Genomic DNA, 23530 nt, shown 5'->3' with positions numbered 1-23530 from the left:
TTTTTGTTGGATATCTATAAAAAAATATATATGTCGCTATTTTTATGTATATATGTGTGTGTATGTATGTTTCCCGGTGTGTGTGTGTGTGTGTGTGTGTGTGTGTTTGAGGGGACCGGCGGGACAGCACAGGTGTGGGAAAGTGTGCCTGACAGCTGATGAGTCATGCACCGCGATGCATGGCGGATGAGTGAGTCAGGGGCGGCGGCGCGTGGCTGGCCCCTCCCTGCATGTTTATAGTCATTCACTTCGGGGGGCGGTGCTGTGGGAACGCTGCACCAAAGAGCGCTCACGTGGCGGCGCTCGTGGACAGCTTCTTTCAATGGGAGAGGTCATCGTTGTCATATAATGCTTGTTCAGTTGTGTTGTTATTGCCGCTCTTCTTGTTTGTGTAGCGGTAGTTTTGTTTTGTTTTCCTACTCACGGGGTATAGTAGGAAGAGGAAGTGGGTTAGCGGAGAAGGTACAGTTGGGGGAAGAGGAAAGACAGTAGAAGTGTACAGTCGTATGGTATGTTTCGTTATTTATTGCTCTGATGTAGTTGTTGTTTATCGGGCACCTTATTCGTTTACCCCCAGCGGCAGAATATTTGTAGTGGCGTCCCCATTGTAGAAGCAGAAGCAACAGTACAGTGGTAACAGAAATTCGTAGTGCCAGTGGTGAGGATATTGAAGTTTTATTTATACTCATTAATACCTGCAAAATATAATCCGTCAAGGTGTTTGCCTGGTAGGGCTGTGACGCTAAATTTATGTGAGAAAAGCAATTAGCAACACAGGCAGATAGATAGATAGATTTTTATGTAATTTTTGGGTGAAACATTTGAGTGAAGGTTTGCACATGATTAATGGTCGTCATAAATAACAAAGCTTGAGAGTGAAGGCGGGGAGTCGTAATTTAGACAGATGGTTTTTAGAGCCGGCATTTTTCACCACACGAGGGAGATTGGAGAGCCACAACAACCCTTCCTTGCGCCCTCTCCCCTTCTAGTCTCAGGTCCACATTATCAAACTCTTCCAAGCGGTATTTTTAAACGCTTCCATCTCTCACACCAGCTATTTCCAAAGGCCGAAAAGAAGAGCAATCGGGTATTCACGTGTACTTTTCACGTTCATGGTTGAGAAGAAGGGTCACACTACCACCAGAGTCATTGAACTACCCATGGAAATGCCTAAAACGCCTGCGAAAGCCTTGTTCATTGTGTGCTTAGGGGCCGAAGTGCTTAAGAATACGGCTCTTAGTCTGTATTTCCAAAGGCTCTCGCAGATGGTTTTGGGTTTTCCATGTGTGGTTTCCTGAGCCTGGCGGTAAGATTGCAAGGCTTCCGCGCAGTGAACGAGACGAACGCTCTTAACAACCCGACGTAGCTCCTCTCTGGCCTTGGAAAACGTTCGTAACAGGAGCCACGAACGTTTGATAAAAAGAGTGTAAGGCCGCCCCCTCACCCTCCTGTGTTACCTTCCCGTTCCTGACCACCGCCAACCCCTCCTTCATGGACATCTTCACTTTGCCCTTTCCAGAACATCACTCACTGTTTTCCTCTTCCTTCCCGCGCGCGCCCTCAGCCCATTCCTTCACCGCGCAGTTTTACCTTCTCATCCCTGACCAGCACCACTCCCTCCTCCTTGGCTCCTTTCACTTCACCCCCTCCCTGGACATCACTCACTTCTTTCCTCTATAAACGTCACCACTTCTGCCGTCTTTATGTCTCCTCGATAATATATGACTTTACTTTCGAGGCGGGAACAAAGCGTCGCTGAGATATTACTGTGTTTCGTCTCTTTCCAAGACTTTCTTTACGTCTTCCTCCTCTCGTATCAAAGAAGTAACCCGGTTTTTCCTCTCTCTCTCTCTCCCTCCCTCTCTCTTCTAAGTGTTTGTTATCTCCCTCCTCATTTACGGCCCTTCTGTTTCTATTCCTTCTTACCGTCGGCTCGTCCTCCACTTGCTGAGCCCCACTCCGTCTTTTCCTCTCTAAGTGTCACCTTATCCTTCCACATCAACCTTACCCCCACTCCCCACAGCCCCGAGCCTCCCCCTCTCCCCAAACACACCTCAGCCCGGCCCAGCTCCTTCGAACCCATTAAATGGATGAGATGCCGAGTATCAGTCATCTGGTGTCCTCCCACTTTTACTTAAATGGATCTGGTCGATGAACTTTGGCCGAGGGAGAGGTGGGGAGATCTTGTGCCACGGTGAAGCCTCTTGTGAAACCTGGAAACTCCCTTTGAAATCCTCTTGTGGCTTCATGTTTTTGAGCCGAGTGGCGAACGAAGGTATTGACTATTGCATATATTTTAGGAGAGACAGGAAGGCGTGCTAATGTGACCCCAGTACCGATGAACACCTTCCCTATAGTCCCTCTTGTGAAGCTGGAAACTCCCTTGAAATCCTCCTGTGGCTTCCTTGTTTTTGAGCCAAGTGGTCATTGAAGGGATTGGCAGTTGCATATATTTTAGGAGAGACAGGAAGGCGTGCTAATGTGACCCCAGTACCGATGAACACCCCTATAGTCCCTCTTGTGAAGCTGGAAACTCCCTTGAAATCCTCCTGTGGCTTCCTTGTTTTTAAGCCAAGTGGTCATTGAAGAGATTGACAGTTGCATATATTTTGGGAGGACCAGAAAAACGTAGTAATGAGACGCTGACACCGATAAGCGCCGACCCTATATTGATGCGGAGAAACCTTGAACTTAAAGAATACGTCGCCGAGGCCACCACCCCGACCTGCACCTCCTCCTCTTCCCCCTGCCCGGTGTTTTCCTACAAGCTCCGGCGTTAACGGATGAGTGGCGTCGCGTCCGTCGGCGAGTGGATAAAAACAGCCCTTTAGAGTTTTGTGGGTTCTTGAGCCTTGTCCTCCTGCAACCCTGATAACGACGCGCCTGCTGCCGGTCCTGCCCCTTGGTGAATGAATGCCACATCCACCGGTGTTTTTAGAAGCGAGTTTTGTTAACCGTCACTCGGAGATTTCGTCTCTATGAGGGTTTGCGGGCCCCGGCTATCGTCCCGCCCATCTCTCGTCAAGATATGAGGTGACATTATTCTCCACTGTTGCCAAGAATGCCTGAAAATATATCTTTCTAATTAGCCGTCAAGATACAGCTTTGGGATTGGTCTCGAAACACAAAGAGTGGAGGAACGAATACATTTACATACGTCGTTCGCTCTTATATACCAGCGACGCCGTAAAGGCTGATTCCAAGGCGTCCAATGCAGAGGGGATTTTATATGTTTAATGAGAGGTAATTATATCAATGTCAGGACTGCCTCAACGTAATAGGCCCCCACCCGTAATTGTTATTGACGTTCTCACTGCAAATTTATAGGAGAAAAAGTTTGCGATTCTGAGGGAGACGTAGAAATTTGAGAAAACCTGATAATTTATTGAAAGCCGGTTAGCAGGTGATCAGGGCAAGGTAGTGCAATGCCCCAATTAAGCGGCGAGGGCTGTTTTTTGTGTCCGTGTTGAATCTCGCTATCTGTACATTTTCTGGAGGAGTGGAGGTGTATTCCATTATATTCTCTCTCTCTCTCTCTCTCTCTCTCTCTCTCTCTCTCTCTCTCTCTCTCTCTCTCTCTCTCTCTCTCTCTCTCTCTCTCTCTCTCTCTCTCTCTCTCTCTCTCTCTCTCTCTCTCTCTCTCTCTCTCTCTCTCTCTCTCTCTCTCTCTCTCTCTCTCTCTCTCTCTCTCTCTCTCTCTCTCTCTCTCTCTCTCTCTCTCTCTCTCTCTCTCTCTCTCTCTCTCTTTCTTTTTCTCTCTCTCTCTCTCTCTCTGGCTCTCTCTCTCTCTCTCTCTCTCTCTCTCTCTCTCTCTCTCTCTCTCTCTCTCTCTCTCTCTCTCTCTCTCCTCTCTCTCTCTCTCCTCTCCCCTCCTCCCTCCTCCTCCCCCCTTGATTCTTTTTGACAAAGGCAGCAACACCTGAGGAATTTGAAGCGAATATAACTTTTTTTGTCTTTTTAGGATTGTTAAAGTTACAAGAAAGTGTTAAGGAGGAAAATTGATCGCGGTTTTAATAAGAATAGGAATAGAAAATAATAGTTCATGTTTGTTCCCTCCGTGTTATCTTTTACGTGTCGAGAAGTGATAATTATTAATGCAGATCTGAGGATGAGACTGTCTCCTTAGCCACGATTACTGTCAACGGCTGGCGGGGTTCTGAAGCAGCCGTGAGGGTATGATATTAGGGGTCGTATTTTGAGACATTTCGCTGCCCAAGAACACATATTTGACAAGGCTTTTGTAGGAGTTGTGGGCATTTCCAGGGGTAGTTTTATGACCCTGGTGGTAGTCTGACCCTTCTTCTGTACCGTGAACCTAAAGAAACGCTCATTAAAACCCGATTGATCCTCTCTTTGACCTTTAGAAATAGCTGATGTGATATGGTCAAGTGCCTTGTAATACCAGCCTATATGACCTGTGCATCACTTTGGTATAACGTTTACAGAATTACCACCATTGTGTAAAAACATGTTAAAACTTATGGTTAATCCCACTCCAATTTTGTATAGTCTGAGATTATATGTGACCGGTGCATCACTTTGGTATAACATTTATTGAATTACTACCATTATGTTAAAATGTACGGTAAATTTTATGGCTCGTGCGACTCCAAATTTTGTATAGTTTGTCATGTCATAAAACGGCAACGAAGATGATTACATTTACTATTTAATATTAGGATGCGAGTCTGGAAATATGCTTCCTAAAATTTTTTTATAACCTTTGTGTAAAACTACGGTACAAGTTATGGATCGTGCGACTTCAAATTTTGTATAGTTTGTCATGTCTCAAACGAACAACGTGGATGAATTCATTAACTCTTTGAAATCGAGTCTTGAAATATGGCTCTTAACCCGTCCGCTGCGATTGGCACGGATTTGTCCTTCCCTGGTAGCCTGGTAACATATAGTCCCAGGTCTTTCTCTGCCTCTGCGGTGGATAGTGGAGCGTTTCCCATGTGGTATTGGTATGCTCGATTCCCCTCCCAAGGTGCAGGACTTTACATTTTTCTTCATTGAATTGTAGCAGCCACGTTTTGTTCCACTCCCGTAGCTTGGCGATGTCTTCTGGTAGGAAATCCGCAGTCAAGGGGTTAAAATTATGTTTTTTTTGAGTCATAACATAAAAAGTACAATTAAAACTAAGCGTCCAGCAGCGATTACCATTATCAATATCGTTGGACAAACCTCTCGCCTACATTCCTCAACTCATCTATGGAATTTGATCCTATATTGCCAAACCTACTTCTCTGATCGTCTTCTCAGTCTCTCTCGACCTGCCGTGAGTTCCCGTCTCTTATCAATCACACTTCAGGAGCTCCAAAAGTGTGTGTGTGTGTGTGTGTGTGTGTGTGTGTGTGTGTGTGTGTGTGTGTGTGTGAGCGAGGGCCGACCAATCAGGCGACAACGTGCTACTGGTTTGATTAAAGAAGATAGAAAAAAAAAGTTGTCGGGCATCTGATGGTGGTGCTTTTAGCCGGCCAATACGAGACGGAGATACGGACACGGCTGCCGGGCTGCTACTGTTCTTGTTCCTGATGCTGTTGGTGCTGCTGATGATGCCGTTGGTGCTGGCTTTCTTCTCTTACTAAAGCCACTACTGTTCTTGCTACTGATGTGGTTGGTGCTGCTGGTTTCCTCCTCTTTTTAATTTCAACTTTTCACACCAACAACCTCTTATTTTCCCATTTTTTCCTACTTTTCCCTCCACCACCACAACCACCATTCCTACCACACAAACTACAACCATTCCCCTACCAAAGCACACTAATCCCATCTATCTACCTCCTACCAGTCATCCAGAATCAACCAAAACGTACCGACGCTCCCACCCCGAACCTCCCAAAATATTTCAACTTTTCACACCCAAAACCTCTGTTATTTTCCCAATTTTTCCTACTTTTCCCTCCACCACTACAACCACCATTCCTACCACACAAACTACAACCATTCCCCTACCAAAGCACACTAATCCCATCTCTCTACCTTCCACCAGTCATACAGAATCAACCAAAACCTACCGACATTCCCACCCCGAACCTCCCTAAAATTTTCAACTTTTCCCACCCAACATCTCTTACAATTAACCATTTTTTCCTACCTTCCCCATAAAGACACTACCGTTCTTGTTCTCGGTGATGCTGCTGGTGATGATGCGGCTGTTAACTCCCTCGTCTTAATAAAACCACCATATATCTACTGTTAAGGATGGCAGTGGTGATGTTGGTGACTCTACTATTGATGTCTTTCTCCCCTTAATTCAGTTACTACTACTACTGTTACGAATGGTAGCGGTGATGTTGGTGATGCTGGTGGTGGTGGTGGTGGTGGTGTGGTTTCTTATCGTAATGGTTCTGAAGCTTCTTTGGGTCGATGCGGATTTACATTGACGGGCCTCGACTGACCTCGCGCGTCCAATGGCTGTCTTATAAGGGGAAGCTTTTTTTTCTTTCATTAGTGTGTCAGAAGTTATATTTGTTGTTTATTTATTTATTTTTTTTTATTTTTTTAGGTTTGCTGCGTAAATTTGCCTTGCGTCCTTCAGTATAGTTGTTTTGTTAGCATTGCCATGTCTGCGTTACAATTCTTCATATTCTTAACAAATCACTCTTTTCTTCCCTTCATATTTACATCACCAAAGGGTTCGGGTGATATTTCCAACGACGGAACTCCTATTTTTGAAAGGTCATTAATTGTTTTTGTTTTTTTCCTTGTCTTCAGTAATGAACTCAAACTTAGCATAGTGTTTCTTTCCCTTAAGTACCTGTAATTATTTGTAGGCTTTATTTGCTTGTTTTGTTTGTTAAGGGATAATAAAATGTTTCAAATGTTTCAATGCTTCCTTGGCTTACATTATTAGTTTCGCTTTACATTGCCTACAGAAGCTTGACACTTTATTTTTTGCTGGTCTCGCCTTATTAATTTCGTTTTTCATTGCCTAGAGAACAAAAACTTAGCACTGTGGTTTTTTTCTTCTTTTCTGGACACATTACTAGTTTCATTTTTTTTTCATCGCCTACAAAAACTTTATACTTTATTTTTTGCTGGTCTCGCCTTATTAGTTTCGTTTTTCATTAGCACTATGGGGGTTTTTCTGGACACATTACTAGTTTCATTATTTTTTCATCGCCTACAAAAATGGACTTCAACTTGGCATTTCACTTTTTTCTTGGCTCCCTCACTATTCATAATCGCCCTTCAAGTCGTTCTGTTATCGCCCCGGTGTGTCTCTCGCAAATAGTTCTTCAGGCTCGAGGTATGTTGGTGAGGGTCGCCACCAAGGCTCTTAGGTCCGGCCAGGGTACGCCGCCGGCACGGGTCCACTTCTGAATGCACTGCCCCGCTGCATGTGACCCCTGACTTATCCGTGCCCTGACGATACCCGGATGACCACGCTTTCTGCATCCCCCAACATCCCCCCTCGATCCCCACCCCACACACCCGCGCCCTGACCTTCATTCTGGTTGTGTGTGTGTGTGTGTGTGTGTGTGTGTGCTGTGTTACTCCTGAGCATATCGCACTAGATTTGATATTTCCATGTGAAGGATCTAATCTTCCTCACAGCGGGTTAGGTTAAGTAGCGCCTCGCCTGGGTATATAAGCCTTGTACACCTCCTCTTCTTCTTCCTCTTCTTCTTCCTCCTCTTCTTTCTTTCTTTATCACACTCTTTCATTCCTCATCCTTCTCCCCCTCCATCACCTTCATCTTTTCTTCCTCCTTCCCTCTTACATTCCTCCTCCTCCGCCTCCTCTTCCTCCTCCTTTCCTTTCTCTTTTTAACACATCTTTATATTCCTCATCCTCCTCGTCCTTCATCTGTTCTTCCTTACCCCCTCTCATCCTCCTCCTTCCCCTCCTTCTCCTCGTCATCCATATCCTCCTCTTTAACAAACGTCCCCCCCACCCCACCCCATCCCACCCCCGCTGCGTGCCCGTCAGAAGTGCCTCCCTCTGACCCGCATCACATGAATGCGTCTGCCGTACCTTGAAATCCTAATATTTTGGTGCCTCGGGACGAACAGAGGACCCCACTCTCTCTTCCTCAGTCTCTCCCTCAGTCTCTCTCACTCCTGCTCTTCGCTCGAGTATTCTTAGTGAGGTAACGTTCCCTGCCTGCTGAAAACGTTTATTGAGAATGTTTATTGTGAGTGTTGTTTTGTATACCCGAGTTGTTGTTTTTAAGATCACATGGGTTATGGTAAGGTTGTAGATTTACTAACTAACGGAGGGAAATGAAAACGCGGGGTATATAAAGATGTGTAGTTTGTTTGGTTCTGAAAACATTTAAATAGACTGTTGTTTTGCATTTATAACTGGCACTTAAGATTTGGTTATAATACGATCGTAGACTAACTAACTAACTAACAGGGAGAATAATCCTGCAAGCAAACCAAACAGTGTGTTGAGCTTTTTTTTATTTAGAACTGTAACTATATAAGATTTTAGAGGCGATGATTCTGTTCTTTTGATGTTTGCTTACGAACGGGATGAGACGAATGTAGATGTTGATGTCATACCAGAAAGCGAGGAAAGGAAAGGAAAGGAAAGGAAGGACAACACAACGCCTTGACCACACAAAACCCCTCCCTTCCCCTCCCCTCTCCCCCCTTGACCTTTAGAATGCGAAAGGTCAGCCAGCTCTGAGGTCACGCGATGCCTTTCCTCCGATATGCCCTCATGACCCAAATGCTGGCCGGCGAGACCTTGCTTGGAGCCACTTACTCGCGGGCTCAGGGACGCGGGGAGGGTGACGCCACCGCCTCTGGGCGCTGGCCATGCACCGCGCGCCATCTTGAAATTGTTGCTTCCACCTGAGAAATACCTTTACCTGTCCAGTACGCGTTTTTCTATTTCGTGAAGGGGTATAGAAAAGAAAATGAGAATACTGACTGCTACGTGTTTCGTCTATAAGGAAAATAATAGGAAAATGCCAAAAGAGGGCTGGTCATATTTAGGAAGGAGGAAATACTGTAGAATAAGTGATTATGTACCTACTCTTGAAGGACTACGTAAATGAAAGTAGAAATAATACCTGATGCATGTTTCGTCTTTAAGGAAAATCTAATAAAAGAAAACGTCTCAAATTTAGGAAGGAGGAAATACGTCAGAAGGATTTTTTTTTTTTACAACAAAGGAGACAGCTCAAGGGCACACACAAAAAAAGGAAACCATAATTAAAAAAAAAAAAAGCCCGCTACTCGCTGCTCCTAAAAAGAATCCAAAGAGGTGGCCGAAAGAGGGGTCAGTTTCCTATCATCACACATCAGTTTAATATTTGAAGAAAATATGCGGCAAAAGGGTTTAAATACTACATACAAACCTCGAAGTCTATTCTCTTCTCTCATGAGGGATCAGGTGGCAGGGGTCAACCGTGTACGTGTTTCACCTCTGAACTTGTTTGTTTATTTTTCAGTGTGATCATGTCCAGGAAACTTGAGTCACATATCTCATTAAGGAGGAAGAACCTAAGGGAATATATACTTTTGGTGCAGCTCACGCCTCAGATGGGTTTACCGATAGCTATATTCTCCTCTCAGACGTTCCGGGACTCTTGCCGGGCGGAGTGGAAAAATTTGGGCGGCTTTTCCGATACCCTACGCCCCTGTCCACCCAGCAGTAAATGGGTACCAGGTTTTAATCGGGGGTTGTGTCCCGTCTCCTGGTATCTGTTTCCTTCTCCTATATTTCCTTCCCCTTCTGTCTCTCTCCGGCATATGGCCTCAAATGTTGCGCCGACTAAACGAAACTTTCCAAACTTTTTTCCGGGATTCTTGGCTTACCTGTGTTTCGGGGACCATGGGGCTAAACTACTGTGCTTCCTTGCTGACCATGCATAGTGAAGTGGTGTAGTTGTTTTGGGGCCATTATTGTATAGTACTGTAATTGCGTTGGGCCATGATGGTGAATTGCTCTAATTGTGTTGGGGCCATTAGTGTGAAGTTCTTTAATTGTTTTAGGGCCATGGTATTGAAGTGCTGTAGTTCTTTGGGGACCATGACGGTGAAGTCCTGTTGTTAGGTTTGGCCATGAAACTTAAGTGCTGTAGTTTTAGGGCCATAATGCTTTTGTTGTCTTGGGGCCATAGAGCTTCATTGCCGTAACTATGTATGCTGAGGAGGCTGTTGGGCCATTAAGCTGAATTATGCGGTAGCTCTTGATTTTCGTGTTCCTATCAGACGGAGAAACAGAAAAGTGGACATGAGAAGTAAGAATCGGTGATGTTAAGTCCCAGTTTTACATTGACAAATAAACTGACGGAATATCTGACCTTAGCACGATGATTTCCTATAGTCGCGTAGGACGAGTGAGTGAGTGAGTGAGTGAGTGAGTAAGCGAAGGAGGAAGAAAACTCGATCATGTGACTCAGCCTGTCCTTAAGTGGTCGACCGAGTGTGTATGTGTGTGTGTGTGTGTGTGTGTGTGTGTGTTTGCGGTCAGTTATTTGTCCCACATATCTTTATTCCTAACAAAACTATTATTAGTGTGTTGTCTAATAGTATTCCTTCTTTGCGGGTTCCTCAAGACTCACCTTATGATTGCAACTCAGTTATAATCCACACGAGTATCTTCGATGCGGCGGAACCCAAGGCAACGGAAAGCATGGGGTAGAACATAAGAACATAAGAACGAAAGGTGAAGGGCTTGAGGCAGGGGAAGAGGCAGGAGGCGAGGGAGAGGCGGAGGGCAGTAAAATACGCCTAGGTACTTCCTTTTATGATCTCGGTAATATATGGATGTAGCTTTTTCTTTGCACTTTTTCTCGGGTTGAGGGAAAAGTGAAAGTCGAGGAAGTAATGTGAGTGAAAGGGGAGGAGAGCGGGACAGATTGCGGGAGGCTTTGAGGTGTTACGCCCCGCCGAGAGAGAGAGAGAGAGAGAGAGAGAGAGAGAGAGAGAGAGAGAGAGAGAGAGAGAGAGAGAGAGAATGGGTTCTGAAATGAGTGATGTGCCCTCTCCCTCTCTCTCTGACCTTGTGTGTGTGTGTGTGTGTGTGTGTGTGTGTGTGAGAGAGAGAGAGAGAGAGAGAGAGAGAGAGAGAGAGAGAGAGAGAGAGAGAGAGAGAGAGAGAGAGAGAGAGCCCTCTCCTCTCTCTGACCTTGTGTGTGTGTGTGTGTGTGTGTGTGTGTGTGTGTGTGTGTGTGTGTGTGTGTGTGTGCTTTCAAATGCTTATAGGTTTCCGTGATAGCAATCTTAACCTCTTTTTTTTTCAATATCTGCTATTATTTCAAACGCACTTTTCATTCGTGACGTAAGAATTTCTCCGCGTAATTATCCGTTATATCATACGGAACTAAATTACGACAATGGTGCAATTAGCGCAAAAGTCGAAACCAGCCGCTTAATATTTCCCTTTTCTCTCGCTTCGTAATTACTAAGACATTACCGGCCGAGTTATTCGCTCATTTGTCTTCTTTCGAAACTCCGCAAAAACTAGTGGTATGGATTCGCAGCAATGTGAGCGGGAATCTGTCTGAAAGCCGTGGCGAAGCGTGACCCAGCCGGCGTAGCGCCCGAGCCTCGCCTCACGCAACCCGCACGCCGCCAAACACGGGCACGGGGAGCAGGGAGGGCGGGGTGCAGGTGTGAGTAAGGCAGGAACCCTCATTAGGAGGTATTAGAGGTTTTAAGCCCCCCTGTGTTTGATGCAGCATGTCCACCCTTCTTCTAGGTGTGGAGAAAAGAACAACGCCCCCATGTTAGTTATTATTTACAGTACTGTGAGTATCTTCTATTTGGATGCTCCTCGTTATCTTCCTCCGCCTTTTCCCCCACTTAGTACTCACATAATTGTTTGGTCAAGCCTCGCTGGGTCAGAATGACGTGTTTGAATGTATGCTTCCTAAGATCAAGTTTAATTTTCCGACAATTTAGGGCGTGTAGAAAGTCATGTTTTTCATATGAATGCTTGAGCAAATGCACTTCATGATTCACGCCGAGTCACAGCCACTTCACAACTCGTCCGCGGGCGTCGGGCGCGGAGGTGGCGGCCACAGGAAGGAGGCGATAACGAGGCAAATTAGATATCTGCAGCGCAAACCAATTTCCAGGAAATATATCCCACAGAGGAAGTCACACGTAGTAATTAAGCTGATCTGCCGTCGTACGTTGCGTGGCAGTGTGTTATTCCGGCGTTGCTCAGGGCCTCAGCATGTTTGTTAAAAGTTATCACCTCCCATAAATTGATTCAAGCACCGTATTTGGAATTAATTCGAGGTGTGTGTGGGCCGCTTTCCAACCAGGTGAAAAGATTCGAAGCGAAGAAAATACCTCGCGGAGTCTATTACCTGCAATTTACACCCATCATAAGGTCTCGGATGGTGCCATAACTCAGGTCCGTGATGAGCGGCCACACCTGCGTGCCCTCGACGACCACCTGGGAGCGCGAGGGAAGGCGGGACACATAGGAGAATAGGAGGTGAAGGAAGGACACACAAGGGCCAGGAGAAAGGGAGGGAAGAGGTAGGACTGCCTGGCATAAGGACGGAGAAATCAGAAGGAGGACAAAAATCGGTATCCTCGAGGTAAATGAACACAACGGGTGATTGAAGGGAAGGAACAAATAAAGTGACACAACTTAGTTCTGGAGCCGCGTGATGGGCAGACCGGACGAGAGGGAGCAGATGGTAAAGAAAGAGGGAAAAAGATATAGTTCTAGAGGGTTGGGTCAGGGCGGAGAGGAAGGGGCAGCCGGGTGTAAAGGAAGGAACAGTGGGTGACGGAAAGGAAAAATGAGTTAGAAGGGCGAGACTGGCTCTAGAGGTAAGAAATACTCGTCTAGGTGAAAGAAAAGGAGAAAAACCTGTCCAAGATTCCCTAGTCTCGGAAAATATATATAAAAAACATCAAGAACTGGATTCCCCCGACAAGACTAGGAAATACACTACAACACCTTCTATAGGATCAGTATTGCCTAGGTGTTGCGTCTGAGATACCTTGTGATGTTGCGAAATTACTCTTTGAAATACTATACTGCCATCAACACCACCTTCACCACCACCACCACCACCACTGCCATCACCTCCACCATTACCTCCGCCACCCCCATCAACTCCACCACCGCCATTACCCTTCTCACTACCATTAGCCGCCATCACCCCCACCATCACAGCATTCTTTATGGCGCTGCTATCACCGCAAGCATCACCACCACCACCACCACCACCACCACCAGCTGCCATGACCGTCGTTTGTTGTTGCTCCTGCCGTCACCCACCACCTTCACCACCACCACCACCTCCACCACTGTCGCCGTTATCTCCACCTTCAACCGCGAATACCACCTCGAGAAACCACCATCACCACCACCTTTGCACTGTCTTCAATAACAATGACGACAGCAACTACAGAAATGAAGCAAAAACAGCATGGACAACAATAACATCAACAACGACTACAACAGTAACTAATGCTAAAAATCGTATCATAACCACCACTACTACTACCATCACCACCACAACCACCACCACCACCACCACAACTGCCCTTATCACCACCACAGTTGCAACCACCATCACCACCATCATCATCCCTCCCATTTACATACCAACCTACCTCACTACCAACCATTACCACCACCAACCAGACCCATCACCACCACTCCCACCAACACAACAGTAACAACACCAAGACCCGCTGTGGCACCCATACCTTTCCTACCTGTAAAAAAAGGTAATTAGAAGTCTCCTCGGGGCGCTGATTGCACTTCGCAGGTTGTCTGGCGCCTTGTCCGTCAGCCCCGCCAGCGACTCCCTTATACATTGCTGAGACCGCGGGCTGAAGGGAATGGGGAGGAGGGACGTGAAGGAAAGGGAGAGAAAGTGTTAAGAAATGAGGATATGATTGTGAGGAAAATTGGATAAGATTGCGTACGGAGAAAGAAGGATGGAGAAGGTATGGAGGAGAAGGAGAAACAGTGGGAAAGAGGGAAGTAAGTAGAAAGGGAGAACAAGTAATGAGAAATGAGGTTATGATTATGAGGGAAATTAGACAGGACTCAGTACGGAAAATGAAGAGGAATGTATGTATAGCAGTACGTGAAGGGAAAGGAGTAGAAACAGACAAGTAGAGAAGGGAGAAGAAATGAACCTCGGGAAGAAAAGTTTGGAAACGATTGTGATGGAAATTAAATAAGAGTAAGCAAGGAAAAGGAAGGAAGGTGAAGGCCTATCAGTACGTAAAGGGAAAGAAAGTAAAAGGGATGAGAAGCAGGGACAAGGCGAGAAGGGAGAAGAAAATAAGATAGCAAAGAGAGGGAATGACTGTGAGGGAAATATGAATAGTGAAGGAAGGACAATGAAAGGGAAAAGGGAGTGAAAGTAATAAGGAATAAGAAAAGGATAATGTGAGATGTGAAAAGTGAAGGAAGAGAATAGTACCTGAATGGAAGGAAATGACTGCAATAAGAAAAGCTGAGGAGACAGTAAGGAGAATGGAAAAAGATTGAGAAAGTGGGAGGAGGAGGAAGACTTGAGAGTATTAAGAAATTCGGAAAAGTGGAGTTACAGAATTAAAGGAGGGCGGTAAATTATAAGAAGAATAGACATTGATTATAAGGATTGAAGGGAAAAGATAAGATCAGAGCTGTACGGGAGAGAAGTAATGGAATAAAGTGGAAAAGGTGAAAACTGAAAGAGAATAAATTATACATGGAAATTTTATCCTCTACAAGTTTTCCTAGTGGTACAAAGATGAATTTTTATGTAATTTATTGTTTTTGCTAAATGAAAAAGCTAAAATTCACATACGTTTGAGGGTAGAAATTGAGAACTTAGGATGTTAAAGAGACATTTTTTTGTGCTTTAAAGTTTTGCTAAATGAAAAAGGCTGAAATTCATGTTTGTTTTGAGGTTAGAAAATTGGAACTTAAAACTTGGGATGTTGCTTGAAGAAAATGCTTTGATGAATTCACGATATGTGTAAAAATACCCCCTTGAAATCAACAAATGGTGAAGATAGAGAGCTAATTCACGTAAAATATTTTAAGGAGATGTAGACGTAAGGGCTTTAGGCAGATTTAGAGCTTTAGGGACAGTGATTAGTGGGCTTTTTTCTCTTGATTAGCGGGCTTTTTTTCTCTTTGTATTCCCTTGAGCTTCTTCCTTCACTGTAAAAAAAAATACATATAAGGTTTGTGAGTTTGTTTATGCACATGGACACAAGCCATGGAAATAGACCTCCTAGTGCCCTTTTATATAATCAAGAAAAGTAACAGAACGCCCAAAATTGTCGGTATGGTGGTCATACAAGAACGCCAGACCACAAGGATGCACAAGTAGACGGATAGACAGTTTTGGAATGTTACTGCACGTTGACCTCTTAACATACACAAGACAAACGGGACGATGCGACATTAAAAGACAGACACAATACAAAGGAGAGAAGAGAAAGGAGAAGAGCAAGTTGACAGAGACCGAGTATGGTAAAAATGAGAAATCGAGGAATGCATAGAAAAAAAAAACATAGATAGAGGAGATGGATTAAAGAAAAGAGAGAATGTGATGATAAGGGAAAACATAGATAGAGGAAATGGATTTAAGATAAGAGAGTAAATGATTATGAGGGAAACGGGATAAGACTTAGCAAGAAGAAGGATGGAAGAGGGAGGAAGGCATAGCAGTTACAAAGAGGGAAAGAAGAGTAGGAAAAATGAGAAACAAGGACAAGGAGAGAAGGGAATAGAAAGGGAGACAGTAAGGAGAAGAGAGGAAATAGTGAGGAATAGGGGAATATAGGAAGAAATATATAGATTGAGGAGAGAAGCGAGGAAGGGAATATAAGGAGAGGAGAATGCAAGGATGAAAGAGAAAGGAGAAGAATGAAGGAATAGGAGATGAAATGTATATATGAAGGAGAAAAGTGAAGAATAAGAGGATATGAGAAGGAATGTATAAATGGAGAGAAAAAAAGAAGAAAGGAATAGGGGAGAGAGAGAGGAATGCTTTTTTGATCAGTGTACGGTTATGTCCGTGTGTGTGTGTGTGTGTGTCTCGCAATCCAGCCACTCTTGTTGTACAGCTAAATTTTACACTGACCGGTTAGGTGTGTGTGTGTGTGTGTGTGTGTGTGTAGGCAGATAGGTGTATGAGTGTTTGTTTGTAAGTGTATTTTCGTATGTGTGGGTTAGTGTGTAAGTATTTGTGTGCTTGTTTTCATGTGTAACTTAGTTTATGTGTATGTGTTTGTTTGCAAGTGTACTTTCGTGTGTGTGTGTGTGTGTGTGTGTGTGTGTGTGTGTGTGTGTGTGTGTGTGTGTGTGTGTGTTTGCTTGTATGTCTGTGTAAGTGTGTATGTATGTATGTGTGTACGGGAAGTCAGGAGAAGGATGCCCTAAGAATAGAACCTGTTGGGCCAAAGGTCTGCCTGGCCTTGAGCCAAACGGTGTTACTAGCGTGGCAACCCCCCGAGAGTTGTCCAGCCACCCCCAAGGAAGTGATGAATCCGCGACCTCGCTGACCGGCCGCGGCTCCTTCCAGTTCTGTTTGTGCGTCAACTATCTGCTGCTAGACACGTGGTGGCAAGGACGGGATTACGGGTTCAAGTTCTCGATGTTATAGTTCTCGTTTCTCGTCTTGCTCTCCCGGCCTTGTGTGTTATGTGAATGTTCTGGTGGAGGTGTTTATGTTTGGAGGGGCGACTGTGTTTGGGTGTTTGTGATGGGGTGGAGTGATGGCCGTGGTTAGCTTTCCTTACTACAGCACTTAATATGGTCGTACTGCCTGCTTTTACCTCCTCTCCCCCCCACCCCCCATTCTCTCTCTCTCTCTCTCTCTCTCTCTCTCGCAGTGCAGTTTCGTGTGTGTGTGTGTGTGTGTGTGTGTGTGTGTGTGTGTTCTACGTTTTATTCTTGTCACAAATCATCTCTCGTCACGCAATGCAATACAAAATGGCTGTTGTGCGTGAATAATGTATCCTCCTGTTACATACTGCCACGATCTGTGATAGAATCTTGCACTGAAATAACGAACGCTAAACAAAACTGTGTGAGCATCTAATGAAGCAGAGACGAAGGCATGGCCGGAAGACTGATGTAAGACGTGGGAACCAGTGCCTGGCGGCGTCATCCGCGACGCCTGCATGAACTTCCGTGAGGCTGGACCTCGGGGAGCGTGGGAGACGGTGGAGAGCTGTGGCATGGGGCGGCGGGCGGGGGGAGGCCGGGGAGTGCTGGGGCAAGGGGGAGGGGGGTAAGGAGGCGGAGGGAAAGAGTTAGGTGCAGTGTATTTTGTTTTTGTATTTAATCTCTTTGCCTACTTCTATTGATTTGTATACATTATAAGTGTACTTCGTATGTCCACCATGATCAGTGTGCCTCTCTAGGGTTGTGGTAGTAAAGGGCATTACGTAAGGGGGACTGGCACCCCTCCGCGGCCCGAAGATTGGTGGGAGGAGTTTCCGCACGGTCGGTCCCGCCTTCCAGTCTTCCCGCCCGGTGATTGGCCCTCCCCGCTTCCCTAGATTATCTAGCCCTGCCCCTCCCTGAGTGGTGATTGGTTTACTGTTACTCATTACCTCCCTTTGTCTGCAGGTCTGGGGTTGGAAGCCCGGTAATGGGCGGTGCGGTGGACTGCAAGATGACAAACGGGGTGTCTGAGGGCGTGTCGGGGGCGGCGCCCGTGGAGGGGCTCCTGTTTGCGGGCGGTACGGAGGTCGTCAAGCCGGAGCCAGAGGATCTGACTCGCCGGGCCGTCAGTCCCGCCGACCGCGGCGTGCTGTGCGACAAGCGACGCCCGCTCCTCCCCCCGCCACCACCCCAGGGAGACTCGCCGCCCTCGCTCGACGTCGCGACCTCCCTCAAGGACGACCTCGATCACCACGTGATCAAAGAAGAGCTGGAGCACCAAGGCCTCAAAGTAGAGCCGGGGGACCGTCCTCGCTCTAACCACACACTTGTCATCCAGGCGCCGCTCGACTCAGGCGAGAAGATGAGCGCCGGCACAGGCAGCTACCTGGCCGGGTTCTCGGCCTCCTCCCCACAGTCCAGCTACGAGCACGTCTCGCCCTACCTGTCGCCCTCGCCGCAGCCCTACTCCAGCAGCACCTCGCCCGCCGTGCGTGGATCCCCCGCAGTGTATACCGTCACAGACAATTACTATCGTGACTATTACCCGTCTAGCGAGCAGCAGTATGCAGTGCGCCAGGAATACCCTTCCACAGATGCGGGATTCGACCGATATCTCAGACCGCCGTACAAAACTAACGGCGTCTCCAGCAACCTCACCGTGGACTTACCGTCGCCCGCGGACTCGGGCATCTCCGCCGACGCTATCACGCCGCGGGACCAGCCCGTCCTCACACAGGTGAGTACTCTGGTGCATGCTCGTGCTGTTTCTGTCTTCTTTACCTTGCCTCAGCTCTCGTAGTGCTCCCCTTCAACAGGAACAGTTTTGTCGCAGTGTTTTCCGTCCATCACTATGAACCGTCTTTTTTGTAGCACAGTGCCCACTGACCAGGCTGTCGCGAGTTTCACATTACGTTCTCTCAGTTCAAATACGACGATCTCTTTTAAGTCCATGTGCATTTTCACTTTCCCTTCAATTCACGTATTGCGATTCTCACTGATCCAATATTATTAATCTGATCCTTCAAAGCGTGGAAAATTTCAGATAATCTACGTTCGTGTTATAATGCAGTGAAATATTGTCCATTTATCCTTTAGAGTTCGTTTGAATGATTTGCGAAAGGGGAATATACACATTGAAAAAAAAAATCTCTCTCTCTCTCTCTCTCTCTCTCTCTCTCTCTCTCTCTCTCTCTCTCTCTCTCTCTCTCTCCGGCATCAGCGCCATCATCAGCATAACTTATAAGGCTGCTCCTGATGCCTCGCAGCCCGCGGAGAGGCGCCTCGGGGCTCCTCCTCGCCCGCCGCCTCGTATAACTCACACTTTTTTTCCTCGAGGCTTCACATGTCACAATAAACGCCTCAGCACCTCCTCGGCGTGGCGGGGAAACTAGAATCTCGAGCTTACATTTTTTTCCCCTGTCCTGGCTGCTCCGGCTGGACGAGGTAACTTATCCCTCAAGGACGCCACGCACCAAAAACTCCTTCTGTTGTTATTCATTTTTTTTTTTTGTCTTCATACACTTCTGTCACTGTGTCGTCATGTAGGGAGCTCACCTTCCCTCGTCGTTATTTGTGTTTGTTATTGTTTTTATTTACTTTATCAGTCAGTCTTATTTTATTTTTGTTTCATTCGCTTCGTGTGTTATCAAGGATCGTCTCGTACTTTTTCGGCCTATTGACGGTATATCATTTTTCACTCAGCATTCCTTCTTCGGTACAGTTGGTCTAGCCACGAGCTGCATGGTCATCCCTTGCGTTCGCGTCCTGTGCATAAATATGTCGGTTGCCTCACCATTCATCCTTCGTTCTTTGATTTATTCCTTTCTTTTCTCCTGCCATCTTTTTTTGCTTCCTTTATTTCTTTCCCTTAGTATTTTTTTCTATCCATCCTACCTTTCCTTCACAAACCCTAAGTGTTCTTCAGCTTCATAACCAACTTCATTTTACATATCTTTATTATATTTTATTCTGTGGTGTATTTCAAGAAGTGTGATCGTTTACAAGCATGTCAGATCCCAAAGAAAACAGTGTGTATATGGAAAAAGTCTTCGGAAAACACGAGTGGTTCCTGTGTGGCTTGAGTACACCCGTGAAAACAAAATTGGTGGACGGTCAGTGTCGGCAGCTACTCAGTGGGTCTTACGTTACGCCTTGTGAGCCTCATATATGCAAACGGTGGCCAGGGGAACGCTAATGAGAGGGTCTTCGGTGGGCGCAAGCCGCTCGCCGCCCGCCTCCCGCCGCCCACTGGAACATTATCTACGACTCGCCGAAGTCTCCATTCATCGTGGGTGCAGTGATCCCCGCCTTGCCCCGGGCGTCGTCGTGAGCAGGAAGGGCAGGCCAGCACTCGACCCCATGACTCGGCACTACATCTCGCGACCCATGTCAGCCTCCTCCGCCTCCTCCTCCCTGGGCGGCACGTGGAAACAAGGCAATCCACATGTGGCACAAGATGTAATTACAAGAAGGGTAAGAAATCTGGAAAAAGGAGGATGAGGAGGATGGAGACAAGGAGACGCGTGTGCCCCGTGATAGATAAAGTGCCTGGCCGTGAACAATGGGATGTACGTTACGCTGGTTAATAGTGTGAAGTGGACAGAACGGTGTGCTCCAGTAACGCTCCTAAAACGTGCCGCCACCTGAAGTGTTCCTGGGTCTCAAGCACTGAAAGGAATGCATGATGAAGTTACTGTTTTTTCTTTTGCATGCATGTCATAGCTTTGGCAGAGTTAATATTCGTAACATCAACAACATAAAGTGCTGCATATTATCCTGTATTACAAGCGTGCATGCCAATAGGCAGTGAAAGCATGCATACACGTACCAACACACACACACACACACACACACACACACACACACACACACACACACACACACACACACACACACACACACACACGCAAGCACTTGATGTTAAAGTGAGAAGAAAAGAAAACTTGAAAATATATCTATTATTTTCGCCTTACGAGTGTGAGCGGGTGACAGCCCTGCAAATCAGTTTGGAGGTGTTAAGGCACACGTATGGGGGGATGCGAAAAAATATATATTATTGCCACAGCTTGAGAAATGTGTCGCCTAATAGTGACCGTGATTTAGACCTCATACCTACGTTTCCAAGTTAGGGGAAATGTGTGTCAAGCTAAATCTCACGTTGACGCCAATATAATCCTCTCAAGTGTTCTCACTGTGATATTGCTGTGTCCAGTTTGGCAGCACCGAGTCTGGGACGAATCAGACAATCAGATACAATAAAATAAATAGTGGAAAAATATACCTTGTAGGAAAACCTCATATGAAACCACAATACGTGCAGAAAAAATACAGTATACAGGCACCAAAGAAAAGTCAGTCCTTTAGAAGTGATGAGAAGGCGACTCAGTTGTGAAAATAACCATAAAAAAATCACAAAAGTTCGCCTCTGATTTTTGTCTGCTTTAAAATTTTATGTTTTGTATCGTCAGCAAATGCTCAGGTTATTTCTTCGTACTGAATATAAATGTAAACCAGCAGAAAAAGTAATAATTTCAAGGCTCAGGACGCTAAGTAAGAGTAGTTCTGAAATGCTGGGATGGTGCGGCAAGTTATAACTACAGTGTTCATCAATTTCGATCCCCTAAAAGCAGTGCAGAAAGAATCATATCGTCACCCTCATAAAATAATCGCCTAAGTCATTTTTCAGGGATTTCCAGGTTTTTGTTTACATCAGTTTTTCATCAAGTGACGCCCATTTTTGTATAGTTGCCTTCGTTACTCAGGGTTTGAGTGTGTTTGGTTCTAGAATTGGCCTTTTCATTCCTGCCTAAATCTTAAGCCAAATGAGATGATGACAGTTATTTTCTGATTTCCTGTAAAGTAGAAAATAATGACTTTGGCGGTTTATTTACGAAGGTGACGATATATCATTCTGCTTTGACTGGAAAACTATAAACTGTTTGCATTCAGCTTAAAAACATTAGTGCAGGAAACAGATTATTCTATTTTCCTCACGTGCTTCGACTTCCTGTGCAGAATTTCCTCACATAAAACAAAGAGGAAAAGATATAGTAAATCCGATGCAGCCAAAAACAAAATCCTTCCCCTCTTCTCCAGCACACCGAGTCCCGTTAGTGATGAGGCAGATGCAGACCACCGGAAAATAACGTACCAATTAAATACTTGTTTCGAGAAGGCCTGGATGCACACGCGGACGGGGAGCAGAGCCGATCACCCGTAAAAGGAGGCGCTAAACGGTAGTGGATTTCACGTTGGGGTCGGTGTTTAGGCAGCGGCGGGTGGCGGGATGGGTGGCAGCGCTAAGGGAGATGGGTGGGCAATTTTTAGCGTGGCTGAGCATGTCCCGCGTGACCTAAAATCTCGCTCGAGGGGCTTTGTGGGGAATCGTCGATGGGGCGCCTCTTGGGGGAGTATTGACAGCGTGTTGAGAGTGTGTTTAGCGAGGCGGCATCTTCCTCCATTGTGGGCTGGTTGTGTGTGGGAAAAAACTGATTTATGTGACGTTGGAATATAAGAAAATAATCAGAGTAATTCACGTCATTTGCTATTTAGGGGCGGAAAATGGATGTAGCTAACGACTCGTCCATGTCTGTGCTGGCTGTCTGATACCATAGCCATGAGAAAACACTACAAAAAAAGGAAATTTCGGACACACTAGAAAAATATTTGCCAAGACATTTTGTTTAGCCCTGACAAAACACTGCAAAAAAAGGAAATGTCGGACACTACAAAAATATCAGTGAATATATTTTGTTGTTTCCGAAATGTTGTAGAGGAACAGAACGATGAAAATTTCCCGTATATACGATTGTAACGCGACTTGCTGAAAAAAAAAGGAATAATAACTTAGTGCAAAACAGACTGACAAGTAAAAAAGAAATTTCTCACAAAAATCTCACACTACTTTTTGTCGCTAACGAAGAAAGTTATAAAGAGACAGAAATAAGGAAAAATCTTGTGCCTACGATAATAACAGGTCATTGAAAAGAGGAATAACATTTTACCACGACCGCTGCGAAAAAAAAAATCTTGAACACACCAAATGAAAAAACAATACTATAGTCGTTTCTGAAGTGCTGTAAAGAGATAGAAAAATGGAAAAATCTTGTGCCTACGATAATAACAGGTCATTGAAAAGAGGAATAACATTTTACCACGACCGCTGCGAAAAAAAATCTTGAACACACCAAATTAAAAAAAAAACAATAATATAGTTGTTTCCGAAGTGCTGTAGAGAGACAGAAAAATGGAAAAATCTTGTGCCTACGATTATAACAGGTCATTCAAAAGAGGAATAGTAATTAAGAACGACACAGACCGCGGCGGAATGTTGTAATAGTATATAGAACGAAGGGAACCCCGAGAACCGGCTGGAAAGATGAGAGGCCTCCCCGCGGGCCCAGGGAGGGAGGGAGTGTGGGTGCGCCCTGAGACCCGCGACCACTGGGAACAAATAATAAAGTAATTCAAAACGAGAGAGAGAGAGAGAGAGAGAGAGAGAGAGAGAGAGAGAGAGAGAGAGAGAGAGAGAGAGAGAGAGAGAGAGAGAGAGAGAGAGAGAGAAGTTCTGATTCTTTCCATTGATAACTGAAGGAAGCAGGATGATTTCGAAGGCTTCACGCTAGAGAGCCCTTTACTGGCGCTCCCGAAGACGCCAAGAGGTGCTAATGAGGAAGGAACACACACACACACACACACACGCACACAACCCCCTTACCCACCCCCTCCTACCCCCACACCCACACACACTCACAAACAAGCCCCCCCCCTCCCCCCCCCCGAAAAAATAATAATAATAAAACAGTAAAGGAAAGCGAACGTACATATACCACCCACCTATAAAGCATTCGGATAAACTCTACGTATAAACATAAACAATTTCTCCTTCATTTCCATTATTATCATTACGCTAAAGAAACACGCAGGAAATGGACCGCAATTAGTCACAGGTGAGCTCCCCCCGCGTAGCACA

General features: G+C 45.7%; 1 protein-coding gene across 1 annotated transcript in view; it reads left to right on the top strand.

The window, feature by feature from the left end:
• Positions 1-23530, top strand: part of LOC126987761 (protein grainyhead-like) — a 387307-nt gene that overhangs the window by 146421 nt on the left and 217356 nt on the right. The window contains exon 4 of the mRNA XM_050845053.1: positions 17524-18295. Within this exon, the coding sequence (XP_050701010.1) occupies positions 17524-18295 (772 nt within the window). The remainder of the gene's footprint in view (positions 1-17523; positions 18296-23530) is intronic.

The sequence above is a fragment of the Eriocheir sinensis genome, chromosome 66 (genome assembly GCF_024679095.1).
Source record: "Eriocheir sinensis breed Jianghai 21 chromosome 66, ASM2467909v1, whole genome shotgun sequence".
Classification (NCBI taxonomy): Eukaryota; Metazoa; Arthropoda; class Malacostraca; order Decapoda; family Varunidae; genus Eriocheir; species Eriocheir sinensis.
The sequence above is the reverse complement of the archived record's forward strand: the minus strand, read 5'-3'. Positions and strand labels throughout refer to the sequence as shown.